The sequence below is a fragment of the Chiloscyllium plagiosum genome, unplaced genomic scaffold (genome assembly GCF_037043375.1).
Source record: "Chiloscyllium plagiosum isolate Xiang-an unplaced genomic scaffold, Cpla_swu_hap1 HiC_scaffold_5, whole genome shotgun sequence".
NCBI classification, from domain to species: Eukaryota; Metazoa; Chordata; class Chondrichthyes; order Orectolobiformes; family Hemiscylliidae; genus Chiloscyllium; species Chiloscyllium plagiosum.
In genome coordinates this window covers 6,148,772-6,175,501 of record NW_028270143.1, presented here as the reverse complement: position 1 = coordinate 6,175,501, position 26,730 = coordinate 6,148,772, and the positions used below count along the sequence as shown (strand labels likewise).

Here is a 26,730-nt window from a genome sequence, read left to right as displayed (position 1 = left end):
CCACTGTGCCACCGTGCCGCCCATCCTAGTCTTCATCCTAGTCCAGCACTTCCTGTCAATTTAGGTATCCTTTTCAAGAGGATATTTATCCTAACCCTGTTTAGGTGCAACCTGTCCTTTACAGCTCCTTACAACACAACTGATTCTAATTCCCTGTATGTTTAAAGCCACACTTTCTACACTGTTTTTCCAGGCACACATTAACTGTAATTATCTTATTGTTCCTATTTGTGATCAATGTTCATCCATTGTTACAATATGGGCCTGTTGTGTTGTTTTACGGTTAGTATGTCAGTGCACCTTTAAGGGACATCCTCATGATCATTGTACTAGTCCATTACCTTCTGCTCTTTGCATAATCTTTGAATAAATATGTTGTATATTTGTAGGACTAAAACAGACTTACTCGCAGAGCGCTTCAGAGAACATCTCCAGGATACCTGCACCAACCAACCCCACCGCTCTATGGCCAAACACTTCAATTCCCCCTCACACTCTGCTGAGGACATCCAGGTCTTGGGCCTTCTCTATCTCCACTCCCTTACCACCCAACGCACCTGGAGGAAGAACACCTCATCTTCCGCCTTGGGACCCTCCAACCCCAGGACATCCATGTGGATTTCACCAGTTTCCTCATTTCCCCTCGACCAACCTTACCCCAGTTCCAACCTTCCAGCTCAGCACCATCCTCATGGCCTGTCCCATCTGTCCATCTTGCTTCCCACCTATCTGCACCACCCTCTTCTCTGACCTATCACCTTTACCCCCCCACCTCCATCCACCTATTGCACTCTCAGCTACCTTCCCCCAGCTCCACCTCCCTCCCATTTATCTCTCCACCCCCGAGGCTCCCAGCATCATTCCTGATGAAAGGCTTTTGCCCAAAACATCGATTTTCCTGTTCCTTGGTTGCTGCCTGACCTGCTGTGCTTTTCCAGCACCACACTCCCTACTCTAATCTCCAGCATCTGCAATACTCACCACTTTCTCCTGAAACAGATTTATTCTACAGTAAATATATCCAATGTTTATTAAATAAGCATAGCAAATTATTGATCAAGCTCCAGCCCATAGAGCCATTTCAGAAATGCTCATCCCCCATCCAACACATTCTGAAGCACAAGTCTAAATATTTTCAATAAGTATTGGTTCATTTATCACTGAAACAATTTCAAACAGTTCTTTGTAAGTATTGATTCATAGGAGTTTGTTAGTCCTCTTGTTAAAGTTAACAATTTATTTCACTCATATCAAGCAGACTAGTTGGACAGTAACATGTATTTCAGAATCAGTCCTACCATGTTACAACCCAAAGTCTAATTCATTGCCTATTTAATGGAACCAAGAGAAAGGGTAACTAATAAAGTAAAATTTTATGTACTGGGGACAATCTTGTTATTTTTGGAACCTTAACATTTTGAAATATAACATTTTAAAACAAATTAAATAAACCTTTGAATTAATCATTCATGCTTTAAAATAGATTTGAATGAGATACTCATTTTATTATCATCATTATCAGAATAAATATAAACAATTAGTCCTTGAACTGAAGGAAAAATGCTGTGGATGCTGGAAATCTGAAACAAACAGAATACTGGAGACACTCAGTAGGTCTGGCAGCATCTGTGGAGAGAGAAATTGAGTTAACATTTTGAGTCTGGTATGACTCTTTTTCAGAACTTTGAACTGTACCACTGAGATTGATATATAAAATAGACAACAGCATTTCTTCCTCTGATATTCAATTCTGTATTATTGGCTTGAGCTCTATTCCTATGAAGCTGCAAAGGTGCTTGAGTTATGCATGCAGTTCAAAACTGAACATACAGGGGACAGAAAGCCATCACACAAGCAGTCTTTTTCAGCTATACAAGTGTGCAGTGCAACAAACAGGCTGCGCTACAGATTTGTGATTTATTACAAAGCATGAACTTTGAATCTGCTAGGTGTGGCAATGCTTACTTTTCCTCAAGTATTGACTCCTCTTCTATGACTCTGGCAGCACTCCAGTACTTAACCCAAGTATATGTTCTTCCTGTTGAATCTAAACAACTGATTACTAAATGTCTTATTAAGCTTCACTGGAATCAATGTCATTAATGAAAACAGTGAAGTTCTGAAGGATACTTCTTTCATCCCAGTACCAATAGCTCAGATGTCAGAAGAATCAATCCCCTCTGAACAAAAGCATCAGCCCTCAATGGCAAAAATCAAAAGGTTAAAATTGAAACATACAGCATTCTTGCAATTTCTACCAAAAGCCCTGGTAACAAATTACCCTGGTGCCAGACCAGACTGCATAGTAAGGAAATCATCCAACAATATTCTGCAGATGCAAGATTCAATCACTCACTCACTCACTCACTCAATCTGATTGAAGCTAACTGCACACTGGAAACAAATCCATTGCCTGTATATGCAGTTGAGGCACTGTAAACAGCCTCCTTTGAAAAGAACCATCACTTCTGAATTTCCAGACTCTAAACCAAGGGGATTTTTAAAAGTAATCTTAGGCAATATTAAATTTACTAGCGGTAACACACACAGTCCTGGCTATATCTTTCTACTTGACCTGGGCATCTTGAATTTAAGTTTTGCCTGACTGTTACACTTTCTAATTACTACTTTTTTCCTACATCAGGAAATCTTTTAGATCTATTTCCTTATACAAACAATTTTCCATCACAAATATTCAATTTCTATTTCAACATACTGTTCAATTTGTTAAACATTTTACACTTCTGTAGAGGTTTAAATTCTGAATGAAAGTAATTAACAATACCTGGCATTGCCTGCATATTATAATTGCGATGATGCCAGTCAGATGTGGACCCAGCATAATTGCAATTAGACAGAAATCCTGCTTGTTACCCCTTTGGGGACACTTACAGCAATATTCCCTCAGCAGGTTTCAAAGACTTGTCATGAAGTTCAAATGGTGCTCAGGAGTCTGCACAATGATTGGAACAGTGAGTCACTCACCCAACATTTTGTTTTAACTGGCCAATTAATGGTGAGCCTGCTCTTTGGCCATTCAGTTAAGGGCAATGGACTGGAAGTAGTAATGCAAAGTCCTCACAGATAAATGTTGAAAGAGCACCCTTCCTCCAACTGATCTGACCAACTCCTTGCAATTGGCCTTAAGTGGCTATTAATTAGTTGGATGGGTACACTGGATGACAATGATTGGGAAACTCAACAGTTATTTAGCTATTGAATTGAGGTAAATTGTATCTCCATCATTTTTAAAAATAGTTCTTTTATAACCCCTGTTAAAGAATTGTTTGCAACTAATTTAGTCTAAATTAAATATTGCTACAACAAATAATGTGTGTCACTACATTCTCATTTGCAGTATTGGAAAGATTTATTAAAAGGCTGGCACGCCCTGTTCTGTAGTTTATGTTACCTGAACTGTTTGTATCTACTTCAGTATTATGGAGTAGCCAATGTTCAAATGAATATGTGCAAAGAGTTTGTCAGTCAAGTGAAAAAGGTGAGACCTGACATTCTACTAATGAAGCTGCTGCATAGGGGCATCTTTCAATGGTTAAATACCCCCCATACTAATTCAACAAAGTACCTGGATTACAGGAATATATAGTTTGTTGGTCAGATCGACTGATCAATGCCAATGGAATTCAGTCTAGATAAGTGCGAGGTGATGAACTTTGGCAAGATTACCAAGGTAAGGGAATACATGATGAATGGTAGGACACTAGAAGTACGGAGGATCAGATGGTGCTTGGTAGACACGTCAACAGATAGATAGTGATTAAGAAGGAAAATGGGATACTTACTGTTATTAGTTTAGACAGAGTACAAGAGCAGGGAGGCAATGCTGGAACTGTATAAAATATTGGTTAGGCTGCTGCTAAAGTGTGTGTGCAATGTAGAAACATTGTAATATTGCATGCAGTTCTGCAAGTCATATTATAGGACAGGTGTTATTGCATTGGAGGGGGTGCAGAAGAGAAATTGTTCGGATGTTGCTTGAACTGGAGAATTTTAATATGAAGCAAGATTGGATAACCAGGGGTTACTTGCATTGGGAAGTCAAGACAGGGGGGTGAGGGGGGTTAGCGTGGGATCGCATGATTGAGATGTATGAAATTATGAAGTGCATAGATCGTGTAGACAGGAAGGAATGTTTCCCCTTGGTACAGAATTGACGACCAGGAGGCATACTTTTTAAGTTAAAGAAAAGATATGAGGAAAATATCTATCATCCAGAAGCCGATGGGAATCTAGAACATACTGCCTGTAATAAGTAGAGACAGAAACCCTCAAAATGTTAGTAGTATTTAGATGTGCACTTACAATGCCACGGCATTCAAAGCTATGGCTCTATTACTGGAAAATGGGATTAGAAATAATTAGATGGTTGTTTCCGACTGTCACAGATTTGATGAGCCAAAGGCCCGCCTTCGGTATTGTAGATCTCTGGGACTCCAGGTATATAAATCAAGTTAATTTATCAAAGGATTCTTTCAGAATTGTGTCTTTGGCTTGTTTTATAGGGAATATTCAAAATTCATATTTTTTGCACATTTCCAGAGACTTCTGAAATACCAGCCCAGTTCAGATGGTTGTATCCTGAGTAGTGATGGCTATCCCCTTTGGATCTGTTTGATGACACCAGTGAGGTATGACAAGAGCATTGCAAACAAGTGGTACAATGCAGTTCAGAGCTTGACAGGGGTATTCATCAAGCAAATCATTGGCTTGTTGAAAGGGTGCTTCTGTTGTCCTGATCAATCTGGAGCTGATCTGCAGAATAAACCTGGGGACATCATGAATAGTTGTGGACTCCTGAGCACTTTATAACATGGTAACATAAAGAACTATTGTAACAGGAACAGTCCTGCTCAAATGATGAGTTGGATGTGCATAAACAGAAGCCAGGAATGTGTAGGAAGCCAGGATTGGATGTCAGAGCCATGGACAGAAGTGTATTGGAGACCAAAATCAACCTAATATATGCTAGGCACTGATAGGAGACCTTTTCTCAGGTGGAAATGGCTATCATGAAGGGGCATAATTTTAAGGTGATTTGAGGAAGGTTTAAGGGAGAGGTCAGAGGTAGGTTCTTTACACAGAGTGGTGGGTACATGGAATGCACTGCCAGTAGTGATTTGTGGGCGGCATGGTGGCACAGTGGTTAGCACTGCTGCCTCACAGCGCCAGAGACCCGGGTTCAATTCCCGCCTCAGGCGACTGACTGTGTGGAGTTTGCACGTTCTCCCCGTGTCTGCGTGGGTTTCCTCCGGGTGTTCCGGTTTCCTCCCACAGTCCAAAGATGTGCAGGTCAGGTGAATTGGCCATGCTAAATTGCCCGTAGTGTTAGGTAAGGGGTAAATGTAGGGGTATGGGTGGGTTACGCTTCGGCGGGTCGGTGTGGACTTGTTGGGCCGAAGGGCCTGTTTCCACACTGTAATGTAATCTAATGTAATCTAATCTAATCTAGTGGTAGTAGAGTCAATTACATTAGGGACATTTAAGTCACATGGATGATAGTAAAATGTAGGAATTGTACATTTAGTTTTCTCAGAGTAGGATAAAAGGTCAGCACAACATTGAGGGCCAAAGGGCCTGTACTATGCTGTACTGTTCTATGTTCTATTAAGACCATGACTCAATTCTGGAATTCTACTGCTTGTTTGGGATTCCTACCAACCCCTGCCATCATTCCTGAAGAGCTAACTCTGAAAGTACATTTGTTTAGAGGTACAATGGTAGCTGCATATTTGCTAATGAATATTGATCCCTTTCGAATCTGTATCACATTTGATCATATATCAATTAGCATACCATGTCTGAGAAATCACCATCCTTACAAGGCTTTGAATTAATCTACAACATTTTAATAATCCCTGAGTGTAATGATGGACAGTCTTCTTTATAATGTATAGATACCAGTTGAGACTGTGTGCCATAGACTAGTGCATTCAAAACTGAGCCCTAAAAATGAACATTTAGGAGAGAATGAACATACTTATTGTGAAAGTGTCAAAGAAAATCTTCCTAATTCTTTGAATTTTATTGCATACCACACATTTTGTTAGGTTAGTCTAAACAACCGCTCATAATACATACACAAGTAAAACCAATATATGCGCAATATCTATGCGGCAAAAGTCATGGCCATGATGCAAAGCCATTGGTTTGTCCAGGAGGTTCTTTGATAGCTGTCTACACTGGTTGCATTCTCAGCTGAGAGCAATTTTCACCAATGAAAGGCTTCAAATCTCAAGTGCTCACATCTCTTGGCCTGCTGCTGGCAACTTAGGTTTTAATTAGAATCAAGAAAGAGCCAGCTCCCAACATTTGTGGCTCTACCTTTGAAAGGTATGTCACAGATATCACCCATTGACTGAAGTGATACTTATTCTATTGGATATCTGGAACTCGTTGTACTTCATCTGTGTCCAGTCTCTCTGTGGCCATAGGCAGTTAGTGTCAACAGTCTGTAGTGATGTTGCAAAGTGCTGTTATAGCACATTGGTAGTGTCTTTCAACCAGAAGGCCCAGGTTCAAGTCTTACCAGAGGCATGTCATAACACATCAGAACAAGTTATTTAAAATGATTGATGAGGATGTGACAGGGCACTAAATTAAGTATTTAGTACTCCTCCAAGTCAAATAAAAAGAGGCGTTGAGTTGGGGTGGAGATGTGAGTCATATGTATCAATACTGGCTGCTATCCCTTCTCTCTGGCATGTTGCATGTTGAGTTTAATAGTAGTAACTTTACAGAAAATCAGCAAGTTCAACAAGGTGATCCAGAATGGAACTTTGGTAAAGTACAGGCTAGAATAAACCTATCAAGTATTGCTTTTTTTTTTACAAAACCCAAACTGGTAAACTGATCCACTTTAGTGCTTTTCCAAATTTTAACTTTATATTAACTATTTACAAATATTTTTCCATAACATGCAATAGTTTCTGTATGAAATGCAAATAAGTTAAAACCAACATTTCAGTGCAAGATAAACTTGCTCACTGATGCTTTTTAAAGAAAGTTATTTTACTGGGATATGTATGCTCCAGAAAAATGTGCAATTTGCACTTTTGTTCTTAGCTATTTGCCACAGGAACAAAGGTTTGTGGTTCAAAATGACACTTAGCAAGAATTCAGTCTAACATGTACTTTTATCATTGTATAAAGGCAACTTAAATACAGCTCTGACAGGAACAATTCCAAACACACAAAACAAAGTTGCCATTAAAAATATGGATTTTATTTCAAATTGAGATAGCAGTCAGGATGCCTTTTCTGACACCAATTTCATTTTTTCTCTTTTGGGTTTTTTTTTGCTTATTTGTAATCTACTTGAGCAAATAACTGATTGGACAGCACAAAACCAGACCCAGCACGTGCAGAGCTGCCAAATAAGGTCTTTCAATGGAAATGAGTGAGACCACAAAGTGACCTCAAAGGGTCAGTGTAAATGGAGACCAAACCAAAATCACTTACCCGCACTGAGACAAGGCATAACAGCAGGAATTCAGGTAAGTCAGCAGTTCCCAAAGTTATTTAAATCCCAGCTGGATGATTGGAAGGAGATGGGTTGTGCATTTGTGATTTGTATAGGAGACTATAAGTGTTAGAAAGGAAAATCAAAGCACAGACGAGGAAGCCATTGATATTGCTCAGAAAATATTAACTAAAGGCACATTTGGAATGGAATCAGGAGGAAGTGAAAGATCTTAAAGCATGCAGAGATGAAGTCTGGCAGGAATATAATACACTCTTAATGGAACACAAAAAGCATCTTAATAAAATTCTTGAATAAACCAAAAGGATAGTCAATAAAAACAAATTAAATTTTGGAGAGAGACCAAGCCTGAATGTCACATGTCACAACATTTGTTTAGCCAGACACTTGGGGGGAAAAAAAGACCAAACAAGTTATTAAACAAAATATTTGCAAATAGACAATTGTTATGTTAGAATGATTTGACAGCATACTACCAATGTCCTATCACATTATATACTTTCATCCTGGTGTAATCCAAGCCCTTTAGGACCCATCAGGTACTTCATTCATAAGGTTATACATGAATTTACCTCTGTATCCCACAATATCAGAACAACCAAATTACTACAGACAAGTTGGTGTCAATGCAAATTTTGCAACTTTAGAAACAAGCAACAGTGATAGTAACTTTGATAGTAACAATACCATTCCTAATCCTGCCCAATCCCCTTAGTCTTGACAATACTTCCTCAAGTCTCTTTTAACTTTAGTTTGGTTCCTGAGTGCAGACGATCAGTCAGTCTTTGTTTTTGCATGCCAGTCACTTCTTCCTTGTCTCCTGAAGATCCAAGAGATGGATCTGTAGGTAAGCCCTGTATTTAATACCTTTTGGATGGTTTTCTGGTACTTTCTGTAATTCTGGTTAATCAGGGAAACTTGCTTAATGGTTTGAAATATTATCAAACATTTGGATTGCTTGCTAATATTTGTGTAGCAAGGCCTGCGTGCCTTTATGTTTGGTTTTCAGTTAAAAATATGCATTCCTCCTTTGTTCAGTTGAACTGTTGATGTGATATGTGGTTTTCAACTATACTAATGTTAGCACCTAGCTGTTGTATCTAATTTCTGGGTTTGCAATTTTCAGAGCTTTACTTGGTCAACATGTCCCATACTCTAGCATTTCTTGCTGTTTGGCCAAGTTGGCAATCTACTTGTGCTTTAGCAGCCATGAGGCTGCTTCACTGGCATTTGCAGCAGAGGTGGAGACAGTCTGCAGAACGTTATGCCCCATTGCCTTTGATGCTTGGTGTTTGTTCTCATGTTCAGGGTATTAGTTGGCTCTGGCTGAGGGTATCCTGTTGTGGCGCAGGGGCGCTCATCTTGGCCTCAGCTACTGGAGATACTGATCACAGGCAAAGGACAGAAGAATGATAGATGGCCATTGCAGTACCACCAAGATGATAGCCAACTGTCTCAGGGATATTACTTCTCGTCTGCCAATGCAAGATGGCCCTCAACAACTCCCAGAGTGAGGTCTTACTGCATAATTCCACTCTTGCCACACCATCACTGAATGGTGTCCATACTGAGTGATAGAATACAAGTCCAAGCACTTATCCAACAATGGCTGACTGTTCTACTGAACTAGCACTCCATGGAGGAAACCATGTACTTGGCATGCCTGCAACAGGGCGGAAGTCATTGCCTGGATGGACTGAGCATTAGCTCTGGCATTTGTTAGCTATTCCCCTGCATCTCCAGAAGGTTACTTGTAGCTATGACAGGTGGCCCATCACGAGAACAGGGATTTGCATGGGGCGAGTCTACTGTAGACTGCAGATTGTCAGAACTTTTGCCTCTCCAGTCACCATCAACTGCTGTGACACGTTCAGAGTCTAATCCTGTGCATGTTCCCACTAAGGTGATTACCTCTGTGCTGAGAGACTGTGGGTGATAGTGGTGACAATGCATCCTCCAAGTCTTCAACTTCATTATCCTTAGAAGTGGAATGCTAACTTACTGATCAATGAGTGGCTGTCGCTCCAGAATGAGGATCCATGGTGGAGAATACAAAGGCAGCAAATAATAAGCAAACCCAATTCCCATTTCTGGATTATACGTGCTTTTTATACATACAGTTCTTAACATCGGGTTGAATATACACTCCTCTATCTTGTGACTCCTGCCTCCCCATTCACGACCACCCTTTCCACACCCATTTGCATTGCCTCCTTTTCTAAACAAAGGTAAAAATCAGTTTTGAGACTCCCACTCCCATGCCCACCAATCATTTAGTATTGTGCTATTAAGTCCCGAAAGTGCATCTAACAATTGAATATCTTCTGACTGAGCAACTAACCCCAATATGTGCATGCAGCTTATGACAGCATATGACCACTCAGTGATTTACACAATTTTCTGCAACTTGTACAACTTTGTCTGCATGAATGGATTCCCATTTACACCTGGTGAAAGCTTTTAGACAGCAGATTCCCACCTGACATAACTCTTCAAATGCACACATATGCCCTCATGGGAGCCACTCTGCTGAAACCCCATTGCACAACATATCCAGTGCTCCACCAGGTTATTAACTCTTTTAGTACTAGAACTGATTTCATTTGTGGATCCCACGGTTGCTAACCTCCATGGTGTTCTCTGACCAAATGTTGGCTTGGTCATGCAGGAAGGTCTCCTGGTGCCATCACTAAGGAACCATGTCTCCCTCATTTCCCAAAACACCTGGAGGAGAACTTGCAAGGAGATAACTGAATGAGACCTTACATTGTTTACTCAGACATGTCTCTGTATTCTCAGGGATTCTGAAGTCCAAGTGGCAGTTTAAGGTTCAAAGTTGCAGTCCTCAAAAATGCTGCTGCTCACTCACAGGAACTGGATGCCTATCTGGGTGCCATTTATGAATGGTTCCCGTACATTCAATCCTGTGATCTGATGGCAAGGTTATTCATTTCCTGCTTACATATGCAGTAAATAGGCAAGCCCAGTGCATCTCCAAATCTAATTGACTGGTTGCTGTGCAATTGCATACAGCCAAGCCCAAGCACAGGTCTCCATTGGTCTCCAGATGTGACACTGGAAAACTCACCAATGTAATAAAAATCTCACTCTTAGTATCATCTTTAAAATGATTTGTTTCCTCATCAATTGTGAACCTGTAGGTTGGAATGTTATTAAGCCACATTGCATCTACAGACTAAAATGTTCCCATTGAAAAAGATGCATCACTCCCTTTCCATTGCTCTTTTGCTCTTTATCAAAGAACATAGGTATTCTCTCTATTCTTTAGAAATTGGGTCCTTGCCAGAGTCTTCAATCAATTGGATGGACTCTACCTGACATACTTTCAAAGACTGTGTATGCTGGGAGTCAAACAGGTGTCATGTGAATACCAATGGCATAATATCTTCATCCCCACCCATCTCAGAATCAATCATGCCACTCTCTTTGACACATCATAGCATATCTGAAGTTCTTTTGATCTATTTTCAGAGTTGCTTGTCATGAATAAAGAGGAGGATTTAATTACCCTATATATATCCCAGTCTCTTCTGTACCATATTCAAAAATGTTGCTTACAAAAGTACACAATATCTTGAGTAAGCACTTGATTCTTATTAGCTTAATTGTTTGGCTGCGTTAACTTTATCCTGGATCTTCCCCTGCTCCTCCAATTCCAAAAAGAAAATGTATTCAGATGCTCCATTACCTCAATGTGTTACTGTGTTACTGTTGGTACACCCAGCTGTAGGTCCTATTCCTAGCAATTCTGTCAATTCTCATTTCCTTCATCATTTAAATTGATGCTTACATTCCCCCATCTGTTCAGACACTTCTCCTGTTTTCCATTTTAATAATAATTGCAGTACTAATTAATGTGATCAGGTATATTCCATCCAACTTGGCTTAGAGGAGTCTTCTCCTATATGCGATAAACAATCACATATCATAGTACTGGTATAGTTATGACTAATGGCAGACAATTTAACAAGAATCATAGAGAGGAGCCACCATCAAAGCCACCATCAATGTCACCATCTTCAATCAAGGTGGGGCCCAGAACATCAGTGCAAAAGACAAGTTTGAAGGACTTGCAAACATCTTCAGTAAGAAGTGTCCAGTAGTCCACCTTTGGGAGTTTATTTTATTTTGCAGTCCATTTGAAACCTGCACCATCACAGATGATGGTTTTCAGACAATTCAATTCATGTGATTAAAGAGATAACTCAGGACACTGGATACAGCAACGACCACTTGATTTCACAATACTCCAGCTGTGGTGAGGAGAATGTGTTCTGGAAACTAGAACAAGCCAAACCCCTAGCTAAGCTGTACTAGCAAACCACAGCATTGGAATCTAACCATGAAGGTGGAAAATTGCCTAGGTATATCCTCTCCACAAAAAGCAGAACAAATCTAATCCAGTCAATTAAAGAAAAAAAAAGAACTGCAGATGCTTGAAATCAGAAACAAAAAACAAGCAAATTGTGGAAAAACTCAGCAAGTCTGACAGCACCTGTGGAGAGAAAGCAGAGTTAACTTTTCAGGTCTGGTGACTCTTCCTTGAACATATTCTGTTTTAATTCCAATCAATTCAAGTCCTGTTGCAATTGTACTTGCAATTATAAAAGTGGTGAAAAGTATTGCTGATGTTGCTGTGAAGTGACACTTACCCAACTGCTTAACAATGCTAATGAGTACCCAATTTGGGTTTGCTGATGATGGTATTGTAATGTGATGGGTAAAGTGTGGTGGAGGGAACCAGTGTGGCAGATGATGATTAGTTTAGAAAGACAAAGCAAGCCAGCATGATTGGCTATGCTAATGTTTATTTGACAAGCGTGAGAAGAACAACTGAACAAGTTGCAGAAGAACAAAGTTGTGGGGAGTCAGGAAGACATTTTGCTGGCTTCCACGGTATTGATTTTGCACGTTTAAAGTTTATTTCATGAAGGATTTTCATGAAAGTCTCCTGGTAACTTATTAATAGAAAATTGGGTAATTATTCCACAACAGGTTGTGCAAGGCACCACATACAACCCAGACTTAGATACAGCCTTGGCTCAAAATGAAGAAGAGAACTAAATTGTAAAAGTGAAAGATGAAAATGGTTAGTACTCAATACTAGAGTTTGATTCTAGCCTTGGGCGACTGTCTGCATGGATTTTGGACATTCTCTCCATGGGTTTCCTTTGGGTGCTCTGGTTTCCACCCACAGTACAAAAATGCACAGGTTTGGCAGATTGGCCATGCTAAAAGAAATTGCTACATAATTGTGCAGGCTAGGTGGGTCAGCCATGTTAAAAATCCCATGAGGGATTACAGGGATGTGGGGCATGGCAGATTTGGGTGGGATGCTCTTTGGAGCGTTGGTGCAGACTGATGGTCTGACTGCCTCTTTCTGTACTTATAAGCATTCTATGATTTCACCACAGCATCTGACCAAGTGAGGAATTGAAGAACTGAATTAGCCACATAAATACTGCAGTAACAAGAAGTGGTCAGAAATAGAAAATTTAAGTAGCTTACCTTGTTTCCCCAAAAGATTGTCCACCATGTACAAGGAACAATTCAGGAATGATGAAATAATCCCCACTAGCACACCTCCGATACTCAAGAAACTCAACACCATCCAGGCACTTCCTCCAACACTGGTACTGCATGTCACTGCCATGGTGCATCTACAAAAATGCCTTGCAGTTCTGCACAATAGCTTCTTTGACAGCATCTTCCAGGCATGATTCTACCTATACCCTGCAACACGAGAATAGCAATTCCCAAACATTTCCCAATGACCCCACTTTTGAGACTTCAAAATCATCATGACCCCTCTCAGAGAACTGAGACTGGTGTTCTTGGGTTGGTCATGGAAGGTACTTCTCTTATCTTCACCTACACCCTGAAGTGTAGGTGGAGATAAGAGCAACTAGACCTCTCCTGTCCAGATGGAAAAAAGCCTTTGGCCTTTATTTGTTTTTACCCTCCCTACAAGCCTCACCAAATCACAAAAAGAAGCCACTGCATATGAAGTATTAAGATGCTTTGAGATAGAATAAGGCACTATATATTAAAATTAATAATTGTTTTAAAATTGAAACATATACAGGACAAAATGACACAGCTCTTTGAATTTCAACTATCTGACCTCACTCTAGTTTTGCTATTGCCCCTATCCAACTATATTTTGGATCGCATTTCTCGCTACCCCACTCGCAAACCACTACAAAATGTTTAATTTATAAATTCTGTTATACTTATCTTGAATTTACTTTGATAATTTCCCTTTAATATGTGTAGAGCTGAAATTGTGTTGCTGGAAAAGCGCAGCAGGTCAGGCAGCATCCAAGGTGCAGGAAAATCGACGTTTCGGGCATGAGCCCTCCTTCAGGAAATGTGCGTAATCCTTTAGTATGTGTAATCCTGGTTTGTCTTAATCTGACATTTAAGAAAAACATATTCCACATACCTAAACCCTCAAAAACGTTTCCACATAAAATCTTTTTTTTGTGTGTAAATTATGCAAAAGTTTCATTCATAAACACAACATTGTGAATAGTTTATTTCGGAAAGTTGGTTCTATTTCGAATTTAACTCTGCAAACTAAGAGCATACGCTGGATAAGGAACACAAAGCCTGAAGATCAATCTGATACGCACAAATTGCATTGCAGACATTTAAACTGTTTGATGTTGAATGTCACCTCCCCTCACCCGGAGACGGCTTCGGAGCGGATTAGAACCCCATTCGCCGCCGCACTATGATGACATTGCGGGCACTGTCCCCTCACGACTGCAATTCACTTACCGCCGAAAAGAAGAAACTCTTAAGACTCTTGGAGACAAAAAGCTCCGGTGGAGTTGGGACGCCTCACGGCGGCGCGCGCGATCCAGGTACAGCGCCCGGAGCCCGGACCCGGACAGGGAGAGCTCACCTGAGGCGCACGTGGCCGCTTCTGATTGACAGAGGCGATGTTGCCATCCTCGCGGGGATGAGCCAATAGGAGCAGAGGGAGGGAGTCACCTGCGGCAGGTCTGCAGCCGGGAGAGGGAGAGGGCTAGGGCTCACTTAGCGAGAGGCGTACTCTCAGAGACAGTGCGCAGGGTAAAACAACAACTCCTACCTACCCTTATCTTCAACCGACACTTGGGCAAAGTGCGTGGATTTGCAGCAGACATGGACTGACGATCGTGCGGATTCGAGGAGAGGCGGGTTGATCGTTTGAATTGCTGAAGTCAGTTCTGCTGCAGATCGTGTCAAAACCTGAGAGAGGCAAAACAGGTGAGTCTGGTAGATAGAAGCGATGATGCGGAACTCCTGTTTAAAACGTTGGAAGTGGCGTTGTTTCTGCCTTGCGCTGTATTTTTGAGATGAAGTCTCGTGTAGACGTAAAATAGTTGCTCTGCTTTTAAAAAAAAAACAGGCGGTGGTCTGCAGTCCTTCAATGACAGTGTCTGTGTTTTAAAGCTGATCAAGAGTGTGGAGAGGTCGCCGGGAAATGGCTGACGGTGGGAAGACAAGTTGGTGGAAATCCATGACCCTGAAGAAGAAGCCGAAGGAGCTGACGGACAAGGGAGCAGGGCAGGAGAACGTGCAGTCGTCCGCAGACAAAACACCGGCCCAGGAAAACAAACATCCCAACCTCATCGAAGATAAGGAATACGTGGACCCCAAATTAGAAAGGGGCTTTAACGAGAAAAGCACACGCAGGAACCTGAAAATCTCCCGCTCTGGACGTTTCAAGGAAAAACGCAGAGTCAGGGCAACTTTACCGGAGAGCCCCAAGTTTTTTGAAGGCAACGCGAATGGGAGTACAAATGATGAGAACTGACACAAAATACAGTTTCTAAAGACTCCGTCCGTTCGGGTGTCAACGAACTAGTCAATGAACTCCAAAAGGGCATCTCACAGCCTTTTTAATTTAATAAGATAAAAAGCTGAAATTAAAGTGTCAATTTATATTACTTTGAATATTTCATGAATTGTTAAATATTTATTTGTTGTAATGCAGATACCTGCCGGTGTAAGTTGATTTTTACAGTCCTGAACTCTTTCCTTATCAAGCGCAGAGAAAGTAAAATTCACTGCGGGTGAGAATTATGAAGAAACGCTTGTTCTGATTCAGAACTTTTTGAGCGGAAAATGATTCAAGTTATTAGTTTATAATGACAAATCTACCTTTAGTAAATATTTTTGTTTGTCGCTGTTATGAAGTTGAAGACTAAAAAACAGCGTCAACTTCCTATCAAAGCAATTGTTTATATTTGAGATTCAAAGGGATTAATTTTTTTAAATAAAAATATTTTCATGAACGTTCAATCTGTATTGTTTCATATTTGCTGAATATTGTTTTTTTTTCCCCTGAAAGGTTCAAACAAAGGTGCTTTACTCCCTCTGGCCTATTATAAAAGTTAATTATTTGCTAAACTGTGGTTTAAGATTGAAATGCAACACACCCAGTAAACTAACACGCAGGACCTTTTCTTTTAAGAATAGTTTTTCTGGAGCCTTGCCACAAAATTTATAGGCATCTATTTGGATCAGTAGGCACCACTGTTTACCTGGGGAAATTTTTCAGGCAATTTCTCAGTGAGTAATTGGGGATTATTTTTCGGGTGAGTGAAGGTGTAGGTATGTCCTTGGTTTGACTAAGAAAGAGATGCTGTCATTATTTTGCTGGGAATATGTTTCTCCGCTACGATGGTAGCTAATAAAGTACCAGATGAAAAGATGGTCTGTAGGTATTTATCACACGTATACCTGGCCCTGGTTCACAGGTTGAGTGGCTTGTGCTAGGGAAGTTTAGCAAGCATGCTCTGACTTTGATTGTACACCTACTCATTAAGCACCTTTTGAATTTGCATGTAAATTGGTACAATAGATTATGCACATACTGGTAAATCTCTTTTCTGTGAACAAAATAGTATCAGCAAAAAGCAAGTAGAATAAGTCACTGGCATGACTTTTGTGTTTTTCTCATCCGCTTCTGAAATTGTCGGTATTGAAGGACTAAGATATTTTCCTGTTAACTCCGGAGAACATGCCCCAGCTATGAGAACTCTATGAAATAATTTACTGTCAAAGGGCATGATACCTATTTGTAATCCCATTCATTTACACTTCGGCTGAGTTTGTTCCAGGTAGTATGTTACATTTATTGATCATAAAGCATATCACGACAATTCTTTTTATCTTTTGCAGAGAACAAGATTTAACGGCATTTCCTTTATCGCAAAGATGAGCTGTTTTGCAGCACACCATTTTTGAATAGACTACCAATGGCATTTAAAACTAAAATTTGTACCCAAACTGGCAGGTTTTCAGGATGACTTTGGCACAATTAGAAGATTACTCCAAGATGAGGAAAAGCTTCCGTGATAACTCGATGGGGAACCTAAATGGGTCTCCTTTTCATTTTTAAAGGGGTATGGGCCAAATACTAGCAAATGGTACTAGGTCAGATTAGGATGTCTGTTCAATGCAAACTAGTTGGATTTAATGGTCAGTTTCCATGCTATATGAACCTAAGACTCTATGAATAGAATGAGATGTGGAAAAAATGCAGTTTCAAGTTTGTAGTGAGGTACAAGATTGATATTTTAAAGATCATTGTCTTTAATATTACCCTGAATAAGTCAAAATGAATTCAATCTGAGTAGATCGCAGACGTATTGCACAGAAATTTATATAGCAATTGATAATACTTGACTCCATCACATCATTTGTATATTGTCTCTAATGTGCACTAATATAGCTGGTCTGTTAGCAATGTTGTCTAATATTTGTTATTCAATGTGTTTGAGAGAATAAGTAGGCATACAGGATCGTGGGCTTTATAAACAGATAATTGACTATCACCTATGGAAATTATGCTAAGCCTTTATGAACCTTGATGTGGCCACCACTAGAGCACTGTGCTCACTTTAGGAATCATTAATGGCCCTTGAGAGGTTGCAGTGAAGATGTACCAGAATGGTTTCAGGGATCAGAATTTTAATGAGAAGCTGAGATTGTTCTCCTTGATCCAAAGGACATTGAGAAGTTTGATAGATGTGTAGGAGATTGATATATTGGTTTAGATAAGGCAAAATAAATCAATGTTGTTCCAATAAACCGATGGTACAAAGACCATTTGGTACAAGTTTAAGATTTTGGACAAGAGTTGCGAGGTGATATACAGCAAGGAGTAATGAATAGTCACCTGCCTATAAGGGCAGTGGGTGTGGAAACCTGAATGATTTCAGAAAATCAGATATGTACATTTGGGAAATAAACTAGAACAGGGGAATGGGACTTTGCTGCACAAAGAGATGAAATTGGCTCTTATGATATTACAAAATATTTCAAGGAACTGGTGAAAATTAGGTATATTTCTTATGCAATAAAATATAGAAATAGAATTCCATCAGAACATTTACAAATATTCTAAGATTGTTTGTATGATAGATATTCTCCTATAATAAGTGACTAAAAGTGAGCAGTTTCACTGATTGATTGTTAGAAGATTGGAATAAAACTTTGCATACAACGTGACTATGTCAAAATATTCCTACCAAACTTTGCAAATGATAGCTTAGATATTCTGAATAATACAGGAAGAAAACTATGGAACAGATGTTGATCTGTTTTTTTTTTGTATCCTCCAAACTAGAAGGATGAAAGGCTTTGAGTCAAAATACTATCCAAGTGTAATGTTTTCCTTACAGGAGGAAATCTTTTAGACAAAGAAGCAACAGAGTGATTGCATTTCATGTCAGTTTTAAATTTCTTTAATTGTTTTAATGAAAAAGAGTGCTAATTAAAAGTAATTGGATCTTATGATTTGAGAAATGCATACTGTATCAATTAAGAAACATAATTGCTTTTGTTCAAAAAGTAATTATGAATTAAAATTCTTTCCACTACACCTATTATCAGTCAGGCATATTCAGGTGAGGAATAATATGTTTGTGCATAACAGTTAAGTGTATATATACTAATAACATCTGCCTGTATCTAAGTATAGTTAAATTTCCACAGCAATTATAGAAAAATAATTTAGACATTGCGCTATGTTTTCTTACTGCAAATAAAGCCAAAGTTGTAACATCTTGAATTTGAATTGACTCAGATGAAATTTGACATTGGCTCATTTTGCTGCAAATATTCTCGGGGATAAAATACATTTGCTGTAATATATTATACTTAATGGTGTTTATGGTACTCTTCTTGAGTTGCTAAATACCTACTGCTTTATTATTAATCCAAGGATCCTAGTAATGTTCTGAGGACCTGGGTTCAAACCCCACCATGGTAATTGGTGAAGTCTGAATTCAATATTTAAAAATCTGGAGTTAAGAGATGAACGAGGACCATGGAATTGCTGCCAATTGTTGAAACAACCCTTCTGGTTCACTAATGTCCATTAGGAAAGAAAATTGCTGTCCTTAGCTGCTCTGGCTGACATGAGACTCCAGACCCACAGCTATGTGTTGACTCTTAATTGCCCTCTGAGCAATTATGGATGGGCAAGAAATGTTAGCCTAGTCAGCAACACTCACATCGCAAGACTAAAACAAGACTTCCTTAATAATTATTACTAATGGATATGTGCACAATCCAGCTAAAGTGTGAGCAAAGTGTCTGCTGACTTTCTGAAATTGTCAGATAAGTCAGAGGAAGACCTGCCTGAGTTTATTAGATCGTTTGAGTGCAACGCAGACAGGAAACACCAGCTTAACATAATCATCCTTCTCAAAGCTCTATAATGAATCATTTTTGTATATGGTCGATGGAACTGACTGAATTGTATTATTATTTAATAACTTTAGATTTACTGTTTAAAAATTTCAGTTTTGTTATTGTTATTGAATGGTGAATGGTATTCACATACTTGAACTGACATTGAAGAGATTACTTCAGGAGATAATTTTCAACAGTAAGGTTAAAAATTTCAAGAAGATTACACATTAAATTGCATTGCATTGAGCCATATTGTTTGTGTATTTCAGAATGCAACATCATTTGATCATTTATGTTCTATGCATTCAGATTCCTGAGCAGTTGAGAGCACTGAAAGCATTACATTGAGAATCAGAAGTGAAATTCTACAGCATTTTGTAGCTGTTGTGAATCTATGGGTATTTTATTTTTGCAGTAATGGCCCAAACTTGCTGTCAAAGTAACAGTCAATGTACTATTTAACCATACGTCAAGTAAGGGCAAAGGTCTGAAATGGAACGCTTTCGTTCGACCTGTGCTGCCGTACTGTTAGTTTAGCAAAAGCATCTTATTAGCCATCTCCCTATTCAAATGTGCTGAGCGCCATAAGCGTTTGTAGTTTAATGGTAGATCTGAAGTAAATTCACTAGAGAAAGTCAAGGTGTTGAAATTTGAAGCACATTTTTAACAAAGATGCAGTTAATTACAGTTATTTATATTTAGTCATGTTTCTTCAGTTTGTGATTTGTGAAAATTTTAAAAATACACTCTTCTGAAATTTTTCTTTCTTTCGCTCTGAATTAAATCTTCCTTTTCCTCTCTATCTGAAATTGACTTCACTATTTGAACATGCATTTACTTCTCAGAGTATGCTGTTAACCTCAGAATCCTTAAATCTGGTAATTTAAAGAGACGTATGCAGTCAGTTCTGCTATAGCATAGTAGTTCCGTTCTTGTGCAATCCCATGTTATAAGAAAATCACGTAATAGCAGCACCATCTAAACTAATGAGGCTGGAATTGTGTTACAACCAATACAGGCTTTAAAAGTTCAGGCTTTAGAAACAGTGTCTCCAATTCGTCATTTGTGAATTTGCATTAGTGAAACGTGCAGTATAACAGAACGACATATAGTAGTTTCTCCTGTTCACTCGAACTAAAGACACCTTCAAAATGGTGGAAATGCCATCTTGAGGGTGTGCTGTTCCCACCTCGCAGCAATCTGGAGGGAAAAGTATTTGTGAATTTAGACAAGCAATGATAAATCTAATTGCAGGTACTGCTTGTTGGCCTCCTAAACTAATTTTTGTGTGTGTACATAAAGAGTAAAGCATATTATACATTTTTACTGGGTGGGTAAAAAGTTCTTATAATGCTTAAGCTGTGTTAAATAACATCTAAAAATATAAAATGCTATGCTGCAGTTAGTTAAGAAGAAATCCTTTAAACAAATATACATTTTCCAACCTCCTTTTTAAGATTTTACTATGCACCTTCTATATCTCTTTGTATTAATTAAACGTTATTCATTTCAATGTTAACTTTACTCAGATGTTCAGCATTATTGCTTTAGGTCAGACATTTGAGTTCAAGCCCACTTCAGGACTAGGTTTGCATTCCAGTACTGTACTGAGGTAGGACAGTCCCATGATAATATTGTGTAGAGTTATGCCAACTTCTTACTGAAACAGCAGTAAAAATCAATGAATAGTCATTTATCTTGTTTGTTGTTTAAGATCTTGCTGTAAATCAATTCGTTGCTCAGTTTGCATGAACTTCAACATTATTTGCACAGTTTATTAGGTGCAAAGTACTTTGTGCCATCTTGATTGTTTGGTAAGGAATTATCCAAGTCAAGTTTATTTTTTTAAAAATGTTTCAAATTTATATTCTACTCACCAAAAGCGATAGCATGTTTTAATCTATTGCCATCTATCAAAATTACTTTGAGAAGACCATATACAGAAATGATTTTTTAAAAACATGGTTGGTTTGTATTGCAGAACTTGAATATTGCTGGAGATAAAAGACATTCTGTTGAAGCTTTTTATATTGCATTCAGATACATGAATAGCAAGTTATATAGAGGACAACAATTTATACGACACTTTGAAAAGCATGCTGATTGGTGGGCAAGTGGACTCTGAACCCTTCCCCTTGCCTGGACATGTTCTTTTTGTTTACATTGTGCCTTTATAAATTAAACAAAGCTTTGGGGACAGTGGTTCTCTTGTTTATCTTTTATGGCAACACCTTGAGCAACCTTCAACATGTCTCTGATTCCACATTAATATGTTTTATTCAATGTGCAGATTCTGTAGTCTTTTAATGTCCATAAAAGGAAAATAGGTCAAAATTCTGCAATGACACTTTTACTGTAGATCAATATTTCCATGAGAATGTTATCTCTTTTTGACTTAACTTCAAATTATGATGGTGTTTGGGCTCTGACTTGGAACAAAATGGCTGATATCCACAATCCACTACATGCAGAAAATTACCCTTTGCAAAGATGTTTGAGCCTAGACTTTCTTTGTCCACGCAGGACTGTGGAATGATTCCTCACCATTGCTCTAAACTTATTGTCCTGAGTCAAGTGGGAACGTGCCTCTCCTTCCTAGGAATATCTGCATAATGCTGCAATAAAATGTATTGTTGAAAGGGACAGAGACTCTGGGGAAAAAAATGTTAGCCTTTGTTTGCGTAGGTTTTGCAAAGAACGAAACCATAAACAGGTATCTGAGACCTTTGCAGAGGGAGACTACTTCAATCCTCTTTTCACAGTTCACAGCACATCTGCTGTTTCACCAAGATCGAGGGCCAGCTTGAACCCTGGGGGAAAAGATACAGCTAAAGGTGGAAGCGCAAGTTGGGCGAGAATCTGGGTTTTGCCTCTCTAAGATACTTGTATTTATTAAATGGAAAAGGGAGCAGCTTATAGTCCTGATGGGGTCTTGGTGTTTGGAATGAGGGAGGAGCTGTTAACATTGCTGCCTGTTTGTTTTCAAAGTTGTTTTCATCTTTGGTGAAGGATAGTGAAATAATATCCAGACATTGACCTTTTGTGGCATGACCATGCAACATGTTTTGGGATAGTACGCTCCTTTTATTTTGAATGAAAATTGGTTTCATGTAGATAATATTAGAAAGCAACATTGATGTGAATTAGGCAATTATATCTTCGTATTAATTCACAGATCTATTGAAAACTGAAATATTATTTCTGTTTCCACTCTAAATCCTCCTACAAGACTTTTATTTGTTTTTAAAAATCATCATAGGATGTGATCATTGTTGTCTTGGCCAGCACTTGTTGTCCATTCCTTATTTTCCTTGAAGGTGGTGAGCTAATTATTCATAACTGACCTTGAACAAGGTCATAAACCAAGCAATTTTTCTACTAAATTCTACAAGCCCATTTTAAGATGGGAGTAAGAGTTAGAAAAAAAGGAAGATGAGCCAATTTTGTCTTTTTTAAAGTGTTTGTTCACATAAACCTTTTGCATAAACAAACATACAGTGAAATATAGGGTAAATTCAGTGCTGCCAGTCAGGAAACCTTTCTTGAAGTGAATAAGACTTGAGGAGTAAAAGCTACAATAGTGTAGATCCAACTCAAACTTATACTCATTTTAAAGTTTAGTTCCACTCTGAATCTACAGGAGTATTGAATTTAAGTATGTCAAACATTTACTTTGTATCCTGAAGGTTACCAGGTACTTCATTTTTAACTGAACATGAAACTGAACTAAATAAATGTGCATAACAAACAGTCTGGTAAGGCAGAAAAGTCCAGTCTGTATCCAGTTTCTAGTAATTCAAGACTACAGGCAGGATGCACAAGATATCATGGACAATTCGGTGTTCAGATCAAGATTAAAAGACACTTCAAAATTTCAATTTGAAAAAAATCAATAATAAACCCAATACCTTAGCAGCTTGGAATAACATGTTATTCCTGAATTGTTAAATTTTCCAGGAGTTATGGTAAATGTGCAGCGCAATAATATTTATATTATAATGATCTGCATCTTTGTTTCAGATAAATAGTTTAATGCTTAGCATTTTAGAAGTCAAGTGTTACCCTATTTCTATGAATGACCTTTGCTGTTAAGTGCATAATCTCACAGTTTGTTTATATTTGGATTTCACCATTGCAATCACTGCTAGTGTCTGATGACAGGATTTGTAGCCAGGAGTTTGGAGACGGATATTGAAATTAATTTCATTTGGATGACGAAATCAAGACCTTTATTTGACCTGATATGCCCTGTATATCAGGGCTCCCTGATTTGACCAGATTAACAGCCCCAATTAGAGAACTCATATTACATGAGATCCACCTGGATGACCTTGTTACAGTCACTACATAAATTTACATAGATTTGAGGGAGGAGAAGCGTTATGGTGAGGAATATAATGAGTAGCAATTTTAACCTAACACAAGCAATCCGAGAAATATGGGAAACTGCAAAGAAATTTTTTCTTCAGTGTATTGAAAAGCCTGAGGGTATTATTAGGTAAAGTTCTAAAACATGAGCACTGGGATCACATAGTGCTTGGTCAACCTGCACTAATTTGTTGTGATATACTATATGCAAACTTTAAGCAGCCTATGAATTTACTTAATTGCAGGATGCAGCCAGCAATTAGTACTACCAAATGTCTCTAATATAAATCTGGTAGCGGAGAGATGGTACACATTATGGAGATATGGGTTCTGTCACTCCTCCTATCTGAATTTCTTGGGCTGTTTGTGGAACCGGTGTACAATAAATTAAAACTGATCTTTACTGAATGAGAGTACATTGTGAAACGGATCTAAGGTAAAGATGAGGAGTTGAAGAAATGAAGATCATTCATTAATGTCTTGAGTGTTTGGGAACTGTTAGTTCAATTGCTGTTTTGGGGTAGTACAATTACTGGAAGAGCATAAGTGAACCATATAACCATGTCAACAGAATGATAGGAGAGGTTGTAATAGGTGAAGTGCACCTTGGTTCCATGTTTTAACTTCATTGTCACTTTTGTGTACCTTTATGGAGAGTTTAAAGTTGGGATTGTTAACAGAGTTTTGTGTAAACTATTTTTATGTTGTTCCATTGGATTGTGTATTGTGACAAGCCTGAATTCATCATAAGCTTAATCAAGAATCATGTAATCATACCAGAATCATAAAGGAGGATTTATCCGAGTGCTCATTTTCGATCATTTTGCATAAGATTGTTGAGGACCTATTACAGTGGATGTCTGTGTACTTTGGTGTCTTAAAGTAACAAAGCAATTAGAGCAAGTAAATGGTACCAATCATTGATGCAGCCACAACTCTGACCATCAGTGGAGATGAAAGGATTGAATATGACAGTTTATTTTAACCTAATCCTCCTCTTCAAACCCTTTCATCTCCGATCTGTTCTGATTCCCAAGTTGTAGATGGTGTAAGCACATTGTTCTTACTTTCCTCCTCTTCTGTCACTGCAAAGCAACCCTTGTGCCTTTTCCTTTTAGATACCCAAGAATTGTCATCTGGCCAGGAAGTGGTACGGGACGTTGGAGCTGAAGTGGAAGCAGCTACAGCGGGTGGAACAATCAACTTATCTCACATCAGCACACACCAGTTCAGATATTGATGCTGCATTTACTCTAACAGATAACACAGAGGCAGAATATACACAGGGTAACCCACTGGAGACAAAGAGAAGAGTGCCAGCTTCCTAGAGAGCAAAGTCATCCCAAGTAGTAAGGTCAGCAGCCTGTATCACATAGGAACACTTAAGAAAGAACTAGGAGAATTCACTAGACATACTTGGAGCTTATGGATGAATAGATTGTAAAGGAATTATGCTTGTGTCTGCTTATGATTGTAATAAGGTTTTTTTTTAAGAAAATCCATTGGAGGCTTTTTGAAAATGCAAGAGTGACTGCTCACCCCAAGACTGTTTGAAGTTATTAAGTCACTGGCAATCATTGTTTGACAATGAGTTTCATCTTCAGCAAACAAATGGTTTCTTTTGGTAGTGGCTCAGGTCAGTGGATAGCAGGTGTTGTATTTCTCTGTTTCTGTTCTGGAATTTCTCAATAATGTTAATGCCCATCTGTTAAATAGCCCTTATCACTCAGGAACTCACCCTAAAGGCACGCAGTGGGAGTGAAAAGTTGAGGCAGCTGGGAATGCCTTGATATTGACATTCTGTAGCTGCTTCCAGACTATTGACCACATCCATGAGCATTCATTGGGAATGGTTGTAAATGGGTTAGATATTGGTGGAGGGAAGACCTCTGGCTAGCCTATGAGAGCCTTAATGACACGTGTGCACTGGGGGGGGGGGAGAGAGGAGTGCAGTGACGGCTCCAAATCATAATGCTCTTTCAGACTGACTGCCTGGATTAGAGCAACAATATTATCTTGCCCTGCAATTATGTGAGAATGACTGGAAGATGCCACATATTTCATCCCTGAGTCTTTGTAGTTATGCAGAGAGATAGATCGGATGAGTAGAGATTAAAGGCCAAGATGATCTTAACCAGCATTGGTGTCAGGTGGCCATCAGCACAAATGGGGCTCAGCATCGTGGCATAAAGATCTTGGGAGAGGCACAATCCAACATTCCAACATCATCTGTCTGTGTACCCTTGGGCATTTTTGTCTCTTCACTAGAACACGCGCATGGATCACTTTGTAGCCACTTTACAGGTGGTTGAATCTACAAATAGCATGGAAGTTTCTGCTATCCAGATCCCATTGGCTGCAACAACCCCTCAATAAGAAACTGCTCCTGACTTGAGGGACTGCCTCCTGAGTGGATGATCCCTCTACACCTCCATCTGCCATGACCAGGGCCTCTAAGCCTTCTGTTTCTTCCTCTCCTGACGTCCCCAACAGTACCTTTCCACTGACACTCTAATTCGTTTGGCTGAACTGGTCCTCACCCTTCACAATTTCTCCTTCGAATCCTCCCGCTTCCTCCAGACCAAAGGGGTAGCCGTGGGCACCCGTATGGGCCCCAGTTATGCCTGTCTCTTTGTCTGCTACATAGAACAGTCCATCTTCCGTAATTACACCGGCACCTCTCCCCACCTCTTCTTCCGCTACATTGATGACGGCATTGGCGCCACCTCGTGCTATTGCTAGGAGGTTGAGCAGTTCATCAACTTCACCAACACATTCCACACTGACCTTAAGTTCACCTGGACATCTCTGGCACATCCCCTTCCTGGACCCCTCCATCTCCATCAATGGCAACCAACTTGACACTGACATTTTTTACAAACCCACCGACTCCCACTGCTACCTGGATTACACCTCTCCCCACTCTACCTCCTGCAAAAATGCTATCCCGCCTCTGCCATATCTGCTCCCAGGATGACCAGTTCAACCACAGAACACACCAGATGGCCTCCTTCTTTAAAGATCGTAATTTCCCTTCCCACGTGGATGAAGATGCCCTCCAACGCATCTCAACCACATCCTGCATCTCCACCCATAACAAGAAGAGAACATCCCTTCCACCCCACCAACCTTCACATAAACCG

At 39.3% G+C, this 26,730-nt stretch overlaps 1 protein-coding gene and 1 long non-coding RNA gene across 2 annotated transcripts in view; one reads left to right on the top strand and one right to left on the bottom strand.

The window, feature by feature from the left end:
- The window catches only part of LOC148149864 (uncharacterized), a 50,058-nt gene extending 35,659 nt beyond the window's left edge, over window positions 1-14,399 (bottom strand). The window contains exon 1 of the long non-coding RNA XR_015757153.1: window positions 14,306-14,399. This is a non-coding gene — a long non-coding RNA (uncharacterized LOC148149864). The remainder of the gene's footprint in view (window positions 1-14,305) is intronic.
- A 179-nt stretch (window positions 14,400-14,578) lies between these two features.
- On the top strand, window positions 14,579-15,812 carry LOC148149863 (proline-rich protein 15-like). Its single transcript, XM_087986954.1, has 2 exons — window positions 14,579-14,779; window positions 14,966-15,812. Exon 2 carries the CDS (start codon window positions 14,997-14,999, stop codon window positions 15,327-15,329), a length of 333 nt encoding a protein of 110 aa, XP_087843080.1. The 5' UTR covers window positions 14,579-14,779; window positions 14,966-14,996; the 3' UTR covers window positions 15,330-15,812.
- The last annotated feature ends 10,918 nt before the right edge of the window (window positions 15,813-26,730 follow it).

Coding starts and splice junctions, on each gene's coding strand:
- LOC148149863 (XM_087986954.1), top strand. CDS start 14,997: ATGGCTGACGGTGGGAAGACAAGTTGGTGGAAATCCATGACCCTGAAG.